Below are 11,936 nucleotides of genomic sequence, written 5' to 3' on the forward strand. Positions count from 1 at the left end.
TCAAACAAAGGGCATTATGGATCTTTCCTCGATGGAGAGGAAGGTTGAAAGTAAAGAGGTGAAAGAGGTGTGTTGACCTAAAAGAGATATCATCAGATGACCTTAGCAAATACGTCGAAGGCTAGATAGATATAACTAGGTATGTTCGTGGTAGTTATGAGAGACCGACATAACTAGAATTTAATTAAATATTTCCTAACCCGTGTTGACGGGCCGCTCCGGCTTTCCAATTCGGCACAAGAAGACGAATTTGCACAAATTTCATATGTTGTCTTGCACGCATAAAACTCTTGCGAAATGAATCAGCAAAGTTGAAACCTGCAAATTCCAAGAACAAACGTCTCTTTGTTTCTCTCTCCAATAACATGCCAGAGCGTTGAATTTATACACCCAATGGATTTTCAAAACCTAATATTCATTCCTTTTTCGCTTTGCAAACAAAGCAGTTTCAGATTATTTTCCCGCTGATAGTACAACAACCATTATTTTTCTCTGACAGCTGCTGTTTATAAGATTGTGTTCCGACTACAATGACCGATGCTTTCACAGGTTTTTGGTTTGAAACTTTTCTTTTCTGTTTTTCTTAGGATTTTCCATTGTTATTAAGTTGGAAGGTGTGAATTCATCTGCTCATGAAAGAAGGCTTGGATTGTTGAAAAGGCGTCTGTGTTGCTGATAATAAGAATAACGCTCACTTTTTAATTCAGAGAGGAATAAGGATCAAGAGGATAAGATTTGTACGAGTATGGAGATTGATTTCTCTAGTCGACTAAAAGGAAATAACTCTTCTGGTGAAGAGAAGGCCACAGAGATTGATCAGGGGATTCATAATCATAACAAATCTTCTTTTGATGAGCGATATAAGGTATGGTTAAAAAATTTCATAGATTTGGCTTGTTTTGGAATTGGGTATTGTTGATATATTTATATTAGGATTTTTTTGTCTATTATCTGTGGTTTTCTTAGTGATGAGTAATTGAATGTTTTCGAGTAGCTTAATGGAAAGACAAATTGCTTGGTGAACAACTATTTTAACAGGATTTATGAATAGTTCTCTGCTTGGTTGATTACCTTTTCTGTAATTATATGTACATAATTTTGTATATGAATTTGATGGGTTTATGGGTTTACTACCAAGAAATAAAACACTTTGTCTCCTTACTATGGATAATCTGATTCCCATTATGACATGACTAAATACAAGCTCTTATTGTTCATTGGTGGACGTTTTGAGTAACCCAACTGTTTTTAGACATACTTTCTTTCTTGTCTTTTATTTGTATCAAACATAAAGTGTTAGGTTTACGTTTTCATGTAAGAAGTTTTCATAGTAATGTTTTGGATTACTTTTCACGATCTATTATTAATTTTCTTTTACTTATTCATTCTGATGATAGATAACGAAATAGACTCTAACAGAAGATCAAAGGAAATCGCTAACATAATCTGATTGTGAATAGTATAAACTATACAAATATGAAAGATGTATATTTGTTCAGTTACACAACAGTCTGCATGGTTATGAAACCAAAACGTTGTATTGATTTTTGAAATATCATGTGGATGTGCAGATGAAAACTGAATTGAATATGAATTCACAGAAGGACAAATTGTTAACTGTAAGAGATTGCAACTTGCCAGAGAAACCTATTGTGAGAAGTCAGGCAATGATCAATCTGTTCTCTATTCTTTTGTTTTCTATTTCTGGCTAGAAATAAACAACTTTTATATGTAATGAACTTAACTAGTAAAATTATCTCTTGCATGATAGTAAAATTATCTCTGGCATGATGTGTAAACAGCTTGACACATTGCATACAGAGGTGGGGTGGATGAAAGAGGAAAACAAGAGATTGAAATCGGCTTTGACTCAGATAATGAACAATTATCAAAATCTCCAGATGCACATCGCGAGAGTTATGCATCAGCAGAAACAACAAAAAGAAAACATTGCACAGGCAGGAGAGACTCTAAAAGTGAGCAGCCACAGAATCCAATATCAGTTATTATTCCATGCTTGGTGATGTGTTTTTTCTTTAATTTTTTTGTTAACCCATATTTCATTAGTACTATTACTAGAAAACATTTATCACAAACAAGAATAGTTCACATAGGAATCTACCTTTAGATCAGTACATAACTTGAAATTTCAAATCATTAGAAAGAGATGTACACATAAATTGTAAAATTAAACATGTCTTTTGTGATATTGTCATCAGGATTCAATTCTATATTTTTTTGTGTCAAATTCATGAACTTATGTTTCATGAGTAGTAGCTTATAATAATCCATTTTCATTAGAATTAATGGAAAACCTAGCACTCATTACATTTAGGTGATGTTTATGGACTTCCTAGAAGGTCACCCATCCCATTATTACAGCTTCAGCATGCATAAACCTACTTCCATGTAATTCTATTAGCAAAATCTTCAACAAGTATTGTGCCTTGTAAACAATTAATTAGAAAATCCCTTAAACTTATCAATTAATAAGAAAATCAATTTGTGATATTGTACATAAAATATTTTATAATTATAAAAATTATAAAAATTTAATTGAATAAAATAATAATTAGATTAATTGGCCATGAATGAATTACAATTATTATGATATAGAGATCTTAAATACAATTTACCATCTAAAATTTGTGTACTTAAAAATCAAAGAGAATTGTGCAATTGAAAGCAATTATTGAACATTCCTACATCATTGTATTCAGGGGTGCACAAACTGGGAAGAAGAATCAGAGCTTGTATCTCTTTCCCTTGGAACGAATCCTTCACCCAAAAAAACAACTGAGGATTCTACAGGTGGAGAAAGTGGAAAACAGATAGGGAAACAAACAGTAGGATCTCAAGAACACCTCAAAGGCTTTAACTTGAGTTTATCTCTCGGGGATGAAGAAACGAGTGAAGAAACTAATGAGTTGGGCACTTGTCCAACTAGCAGCCCAGTTAAATCAGACAGTGATTTGATGAAATCCGATTCTATGAATGCTTCAGGAAAGGGACAGCAATTCCATACTCATAGCGGCTCTGAAGGCAGTTCTAGAGTAAAGGAGGAAGTGATGGATCATCTTCAATCAAATAAAACAATGAAGAGTTTACACGAGGCAGGAGAAACTTCAGAAGGTCCAGTACCTCCAAGAAAAGTCAGGGTTTCTGTACGTGTCAGATGTGAGGCTGCAACGGTAAGAAATGTCTTTCTTTCCCACATTTCTTTGAAGATTGTGTGTTTTGGAATATTAGTAGTTTCTTTGAAATGTGGGCGTTTTATAATTCAATGAGTTCCCATGACCTTCTTTCATGTCTGATAGGACTTGGGAAGCTCTTGGCCAATATTTCAACTTCTTTGGTATGAGATTAGAATACGCCAATAAATAGTTTTGACCAAAAAAACTCTGGATTGAATATAGTTGTCCTATTCAAATTGTTTTTCATCAGCTACCGAAATATATCTCATCGTTCTTTAGGATTAGGATATAAAAGCTTTCACTAAGACTTTGAACTCCTCTGATTGCTTATTTGACCGTACTTAATAATTAATTAAGGTTCAAAAGTATCATATAACACTCAATTTCAAATAACGGATAGATATGGTCAAATGTCGAAATTAAAAAATATGGAGAAATTTTTTTTTATGTTACATGGTTGTTTGTTGTTGACTGTAGCAGAAGCCTACAGTCTTAAAAGAATATTAATGAAGTTAAATAATGTACACCTGATAGAGGAGACATTTGAGATAGAGGAGACATTTTTTTCACATCATATACTAGGTTAGCTGAATGCAACCTATGTGTTTAACTAATCATTAAATTTATAGAATTTTTAATGCTCTAGCTAGGGCAAGAATCTAAGAACTTTTATTTGAAATTAGATTGTTCTACTATACAACCACTGACTTTATAGGACAATGTTTTCTCAATAATACTAAGAAAAAATCTATTTTTCAAGAGAATGAATGGAAGGGAACTGATGGTACTGGTGCAAAATTTATCATTTATTTTTATCAAAGATAGGTTCTTATTCATCAATAATCATGAGACATAGATATATGTACAGAAATTGAAAAATTCAAATCTCTTATTATTATTTGACTTTCTATAGAAAATATCTCCTAATTGCTTATACCATCAGTCCATCTTTGATTTATATGCGGTATATTTCAAAAAGTCTATTTTATGTTATTTTATAAAATGCTTGAGGTTGCTAGTCTATTCACACTTTGATCTAAAACCATATTGAGTTTCTCATAGACCTACATGAGAATATAAAAATGGAACATTCCATTTGTTATAAGAGTGCTCTACCGTTGAGCTTTCAATCTTCCGGGACCAACTTATCCTTGGTTCCAATGCGCCTTATTTCCTAAACCCCACTTAAGTAATTATGTAGAAATTCTTAGGTGCTTTAACCTAGTTTTACTAGTGCTCTATTGTTCGCTCATGAACCAATTATAACAGAAAAATAAGACCCTCCATTTGTTGCTATTGAATTTTTCCACTGAATTACTGAATTCTATAAGACCAGCCTATCGTTGGTTCAAATCTAACTTTTTCTTTCCGACACATTACCCATGATTTTATTTTTCCAAGGTTATAACTTTATAAGTCAATGCCATGTAGTAAAAAAAAAAAGATTGCTAATAAGATTATTGGTTAATGTTTCAGATGAGTGATGGCTGTCAGTGGAGAAAGTATGGGCAAAAGATAGCTAAGGGCAATCCCTGTCCTAGAGCATACTTCCGCTGTACTGTTTTTCCTGGATGCCCGGTCAGAAAGCAGGTAAACATTCTTCACCTAGACTCATCCATTATTCCTTTACTCTTTATATAAAACTCATAAAAAATTCAAACAAATGTATCTGTAAATTTTTTTACCTAAAACTGTTGAAAAATATGTTTTTAAATTTAAGATTTGCATTGTGGAGCAGGTACAAAGATGTCCAGAAGACCTGGCTATACTGGTCACAACATACGAAGGAAGCCATAACCATCCACTTCCTGTGTCTGCTACTGCCATGGCTTCCACCACATCAGCAGCAGCTGCCATGTTTGTTTCTGGTTCCACCTCAAGCTTTGAAGCAACCAAGTCAAATAATCCCTACTTGTCTAGAATCAGCCAGTTCTTTGCTTTGAATCCCACCATTAGCAGCTCTTCTTCCTTTCCAACAATCACACTAGACCTTACAAAACCTCCCACATCACAATTAAATCCCTCAACTTCATCTTTCCCACACACATTTCCATACCCATCTTCTGGATCCAACCTGCTTTCATTTCCTTCAAGTTCTCACCATAACACCACCCCACTTCACTCTGATGTCTCTGGTTCCAATCCCTGGAACGCCACTAATCTCTACCATGACCAACCTCATCCATACAGCAGGCCTAATCTATCAACCTCTACAATAAGCCAAGACCATGAAAACCCTAAGCTCCATAATTTACTTGATCCATCTCTTAGCAATCCAGTTGCAAGAGCCATTCATGCAGCTCTCTCAAGATACTCCTGTCAGGCATTGATTCAGAACGTTATGGCTAAAAGAAACACCATTGCAACTTCATCAACTCAGCAGTTTCTTGTGGAAAATGTCAATGCAACAACTTCTGCCATTACCTCAGATCCTAGCTTTACAGCTGCTGTTGTAAATGCCATTGCCTCCATTATTAGTCAAGGCAATCAATCTGCTGGAGCAAATAATATGCCACCAACTTCTGATCAAAGGAAATGGGGAGAAAATGCAATAGATCCAGATGCTTTGAGAGCTGCTGGAATTCCTCCAGCTAACGTTCTCTCTCCATCTTGAAAAGATAGATGCTGTAATTAAACATGAAAGTTTTCATCACATGTATAGAAAAGGATTGCTGAAACATATACTGTAATTAATGTTAACTTTTGGGATTTTCATCAACCCAAATAAAAGAAACTATTCAGTTGAAGATTCTAATGTTTGTATTTGAATTATTAAAACATGTATATAAGAGAAATGCCCACCCACAGTGTAGTTGAAAGAAGGAACAACTGTTAGAGAGCTAAGCATCAATTAAGAAACAGGCTCTTTCAAATTAGTATATTTTAAGTTTGATAATTAATTTGAGGCTTAGTAATATATGTTTCAGCACTGTAGCAGAAAAATATCACGATGCCATGATTTTGTGTTTTCTTTCACATGATATCTGAATTTTTTCTATAAATTTTAAATCAGTAGAATCTTTTCAGTTGTTTATGTCATGATTGATTACTCAGAGTAACTTGTTTATTTTGTTTTTATTGATTTTTCAATTAAAATCTTTCAAAAGAAATCGAACATATCTGAAATTTTACTTTTAAAATCATTTGTGATCTTAAAAAATTTCTTGCTAATATGGCTTTTTTAATGTTATATGAATAGATAATTTTTATTTTTATGAATAGATAAATCTTTTATTGGACAATTAGAATCAAAATGAAGGTGATTGCCTTCTGTCTTTATTGATTCTTGTCAACATCATGAGATTTGTTCATTTGGAAGAAACAGCTCAACATCAAACCAAATATTTTAGATATATATAAATAGCAAAGCTACTTTATAGAATAATTGCACAAAAGATAAAGGAGTCCAAGAGATTTAAAAGTGTAGAAAAAGTTGAAACATGAATGTGTACTGGGAAGAAACTTCCTCTACTTAGTAAATTATTTTTTAACAAGACAAGTCCGCTGAGGAGCAAATTTGAAAGGAGTTCCTTGATTTCTAGGCTATACTTCCTTGACCGAATCAGAAATGGAGGATTGAATTAGAAGAACTACTATAAATTTGAATAAAGAGAGCAATCTGTTACGAAACTTGGTGTCATTGGCAAATTAGCTGGCACTTGGCCTTTTACAATTGGTGTGGAGAAATGGGTCCAAATTAAATTTCTTGCTTTCCTACCTCAACAATGAATAAGGAAATTTCTGGTCTGGTACCTGTTCACACTTGAGGAATCCAGGGAGTCTTCAGTATTCAAACAAAGTGGAAATTCTGTGGGTCGCATGTATTCTGTGGATGATAGTAGTTCAAGGGTGTATTCATGATTTAAATGAGACATCTCATATCTTTCTTCGATCGGAGAAAGTAATTTCGAAATAAACACTTAAAATGATGGAAATGGCCCCACCATTGATTATTATGTCAATAGCACAATCACCTAAGGACTGCTCGAGGGAAAGACTTGCAAGGAAAGATGAAACCTCTCCCTTTGCTTGGGATTTCATTTAGTTCTTGTGGAAAACGAGCTCTTGTGTAGAAAGGTCTGTATACCCACCACCTAACTCATTGATTCAGTTTGCATTCTTTGTATAATTTCGTTTTTCTAATAGAAAAACAAATTAAATATTCTTAGAAGAGAATGCCGCGAAATTAATATCAATCTAGAATGACAAATTTAGTTGTAAATGCTTTACAAATAAAGTATGGGTAGGGGATCAAAGAAAATAATATTTGAGAGATGAATTCATATCACAGATTTAGAGAAATATTAGTGTAGGTTTGAAAAATGTTTAAAAATTGTAATCAGTTATACAATCTTGTTGTAGACATTGTGGTTATTGAACAAGATTTTGATTGGTAATTTTGGCATGTGATATGTTTCTTTGGAATAATTTTTTTTTAATTGTGTAAGATGCATGATCTTGTTGAATTTTTTTTTTTTTTGAAAAGTGTCACATCAATTGACCTTTATTAACTAATACAATTGAGAATGTTCTATCATTCTCCTAAGGAAGAAAATATGTGTGGAAATACTTACTAAGATAATATTGAGAAGAAGAATATGCAAATTTCAACCTAGCTATTATAAGAATTTGAAGAGAGAAACAATAGCATACGTGCAACCTATCATAAAGCACTTGATATGGGGTTTATTGTAGGGGAAACCTTAATGGAAGAAAAACCCCATACTCTAAAACCAACTTAAAATATTATCAAATCAACATGAGATTATAGAACACTTGCAATTAAAGTTTTAAAATAGTATCACCTTAACACAATCTTGGAGGAACTTCACTAGTATCTTTCTCCCACCCAATCTTGCAAGCAAAACTCAATGAGCTCAAACTCTTCTCCAAGCCTTCATTGTATAAGCTTCTCAAAACATGGAAACCACTTGTTGTTTTAGAATACCATGTATAAAATCTCCTTGACATGTGTTACCCTAGTCCAAACATGAACTAGGTTAAAATTAGTCTCTCACATCCAATGTCTTATCCACTATTTTTTGACCCATGTTGTTGTTATGAAATGCACCATCTAATATCTAAACATGGACCTCCTATATTATACTATGGACATCACATCATTTGACAACTATTTTTACATTTTCTAATGCAACAACATCTAGAAAATGCTAATTATATATTTGGAACCATCTACAAAAAAATTATCATTGAGACATGTTTCTTAATGTTATCTCACTTGTCAAATACCTTGCAAGAGTCAAGAGATCCATACTATCATGGACTAAATTGGTAGAGGTTGAAAGTCCCATCGAATTTAAACAAAATCTAAACTTCTTTCTACTCAAAGGCTTAGTTAATAAATTAACAACAACTACCAAAGTTTCTACCTTCTCCAACTATACCTTGCCATCCTCAATTATATGTCTTAAAAAGTGACATTGCACATCAATGTCCTTGGTTTAACTTGAAGAGTTGTGTTTTACACTAGGAACATTGCACTCTAGTTGGTACTGTGAATTTTCTTTGTGTGCTCTTTGAATTACATAAACAAACACAATCCTTTGAACCAATGGCATCCTTGAATGCATGGGTGACTTCTATATTCACTACCTCTATAGTGGACCATGTGAACATATCTTGTCACCTACTCATCCAATTTATTATACCACAAAATAATGTAAACACATATGAACAAGTGGATATCCTTCTATGAAGATATCTAGCATGGTCTAAATTTACATAACCTCTAATATCTAAGGAATTCTCATTTCTAGTTTTATGAAAATATATAGATTACTATGACATGTCAAATAATTATTTAAAGACTATTTTTACTACACCCCAATATTCTCTTCATGGATTTGACATGTAATGGGGGAAAACTCCAACTACATGGGAAATGTCTAGTCTTGTATAAACCATAACATACAAAAACCTTCCAAGAACATACACTAGTATGGTACTAGACACATATCTTACATCTTTTATGGGGATATAAGACATTGTGAACTAGTAAGATTCATTCCCATTGTAGTAGGAACACACAATAGTCTATAACCCTGCATATTGGACCTTTTCAATATAGTAAAAAAAATACTTACTTTGGCCTACCCAATGCTTTCTAATTTCTCTATCTCTTGTAATCTCCATACCCAAAATGTGTCTTTTTCCATGAAGGTATTTCAATTCTAACTTCACTAAGAGCCAATATTTTAACTATGCAATAAAATATTTTCCTTTCCTAATAAAACCCATATCATCCACATACAAGGCAATAACTAGGAAATGATCACCATCAGATTCTAAATAAGTAGAATGGTCATATTTAGACTACACAAATCCGCAACTTAACACACATATATCAAACTTATTGTACAACATCCTAGGACACTATTTTAAATCATACCAAGATTCCTCCAACTTACTAATCAAATGACATATACCTTTTAAAACATAGTGGTCTAATTGTGTTACATAAATTTGTTCCTCCCAATCTCCTTGAATGAGAGTTATTTTCACATCTATTTGTCTAGTCTCTAGATTATAAGCTTTTGTAATAGGAGGAAAAAATAAATGGAGTTTATTTTATATGCAAGGGAAAAAGATTCACTATAATCATCTTCTACAACTTTGAAGTAACCTTTTGCAACCAACTATTCTTTGTATTTCTCAATGCTTCCATCATAACATATCATCCTTTTTTCAAACACTGATTGAGGACCAATATGTTATTTACCTTAGGAAATTGTACAATGTCCCATGTATCATTTCTCTTAATAGCTTCTATCTCCTCTTCCATCACTATTCTCTAGGACTCTGAATAATTCATACAAACAACTTCTACTACATAGCTCAATTCATCAATATTAGAATTCAAAGGATATAGTATCATGAATTATCATGAGAATAACCATACCTTTTAGATGGTTTTCTTTGTCTAGTAGACATCCAAACAAACTTAGGTTGAAGTTCCCCTTCTTCCTCCATTAATTTTCAACTCAAGTAGACCTATGCTAAACTTCGTATCTTTCTAAGATCCCTTATTCAACTTTCTTATATGTAGAAGGAATTTCAATCACCTTTTCCTTTTCTTTTATTTGATCTATCTCTATTGAAACATAAGAAGGATTTTTCTATCTAAAATAACACTTATAGAATAGAATAATTTGTTGTATCAAGATGTCAAGGCATGTATCCTTTCACACCTTTACAATATCTAATGAATATACTATTAACATCTAAGTTGTTATCTATTTTTGTTCACTTCTCCTTTGGAACATGATCATATGCCTCACAACCAAAAAATCTCAAAGTAAAGTCTTGTGGCCTTACCATGATTCTATTGGAATTTTATTAAAAGAGCTCAAATAGGAGACCTATTTATTAGATAGAAGATAATGACTACATCTTCTACCCAATTTTTTTTTTTTGGTCTAACACAACTTATCATACACTAAACTTTCTCCATCAATGCCATGTTTATTATTTATGAAACTCCACTCTATTTTGAAGAGTACAAAGTCATATTCTATCTCTTAATACCACAATCTTTACAAAATGTATCCAAATTATTGAAGAAATATTCACTCTTATTATATGTACTTCAACATATTATCTTCTTTCTAGACTACAATTAAACCATTGTTTTAAAATCATTAAATGACTAAAAAGTTAAATTTTAATCTTAAGAAAATAAGCTCATGTTATTTCAATGAAGTTATTAAAGAAAATAGCATAATAAACTGATCTACCAATAAAAGGAAAATCAAATTGACCAAGTATGTCCAAATGAATTAGATCCAAATACATGAAGACTTATGAGAAGTTGAATAAAACTAAATCCATTTTTATTTACCATAGATAAAATGATCACACAAATCAAATTCAAGAACGTAATCATTTAGACAATCAAACAATTTTTTATTTTTTAATTGTTTCTAGAGCCTTATTACTCATAAATGAGTCTGTAGTGTTATAAAATCATCTTCTCTATAGGAAACTTTGATTTGCTATCTTATCAAAAGTAGTATTAGACTCAATTACACATGCATCAAGATGGTAGGATGTACTCAATCTTCCTCCTCTTTCTATCATAATAGCACCTCTCTTCATATTTCACCTTATTAAGAAAATTGTACATGCACACTCTCATCTATTATCTTGCTAACAAATATATAATTTATTGCTAGTTTTGGGATATCCAAGACACCATTAGATTGTTTAATTCTACCAATAATTTCACATAAACACTTTCACATTAAACAATATCAACAAAATAGTTATAACCCACATACACCTTACCACCATCAAAATTTGCATACTTAATAAACCCATTTCTATTAGGAGTCATGTGGAAATATTCACCTATGTCTATAAACCATACATTTCCACCTACATGAGTGGATAAGGTTGTAAAAAAATAATTTTCATCTTCCTTTTTGAAGTGTCTAGATTTTCTATAGTTCCAATGAATTTCCTTGGACTTACCAGGAGATTTTGATCTTTGCTTCATTATTGGACTCAAAATGTTTGTTCTTTCCTCTTTCTCTTGAGATTCCTTGAACACTGAAATTCCCTTTGGTATTTAGAGAGACATTCTCATGCAGGAACATTATGGGTTTGCTCGGTGACTACTTTGGAGTTAATGGAAGGATGCTTAGTAGTTTCTTTTTAGAGTACTTGGAGTGTTACTCGATCAAAGAAGAGGTGCTTGGTGATCCTGGATGTGCTAAGTCATCA

General features: G+C 32.4%; 1 protein-coding gene across 1 annotated transcript; it reads left to right on the top strand.

Moving 5' to 3' along the window:
* The first annotated feature begins 393 nt into the window (after nucleotides 1-393).
* Nucleotides 394-5,949, top strand: LOC149569563 (WRKY transcription factor 72A-like). Its single transcript, XM_089822236.1, has 7 exons — nucleotides 394-549; nucleotides 708-865; nucleotides 1,572-1,664; nucleotides 1,803-1,976; nucleotides 2,721-3,191; nucleotides 4,671-4,784; nucleotides 4,933-5,949. The coding sequence occupies exons 1-7, from the start codon at nucleotides 531-533 to the stop codon at nucleotides 5,806-5,808; spliced, it is 1,905 nt and encodes a 634-aa protein (XP_089678362.1). The 5' UTR covers nucleotides 394-530; the 3' UTR covers nucleotides 5,809-5,949.
* The last annotated feature ends 5,987 nt before the right edge of the window (nucleotides 5,950-11,936 follow it).

This window comes from Cupressus sempervirens, chromosome 3 (genome assembly GCF_028749045.1).
Source record: "Cupressus sempervirens isolate cs-2001-9-10 chromosome 3, ASM2874904v1, whole genome shotgun sequence".
In the NCBI taxonomy this organism is placed as follows: Eukaryota; Viridiplantae; Streptophyta; class Pinopsida; order Cupressales; family Cupressaceae; genus Cupressus; species Cupressus sempervirens.

What these genes read in the sequence shown, in the direction of transcription:
- LOC149569563 (XM_089822236.1), top strand. An exon ending in CTTTTGATGAGCGATATAAG is followed by an intron (nt 866 to 1,571) that starts GTATGGTTAAAA and finishes GTGGATGTGCAG; the next exon opens with ATGAAAACTGAATTGAATAT. An exon ending in GATGCCCGGTCAGAAAGCAG is followed by an intron (nt 4,785 to 4,932) that starts GTAAACATTCTT and finishes ATTGTGGAGCAG; the next exon opens with GTACAAAGATGTCCAGAAGA.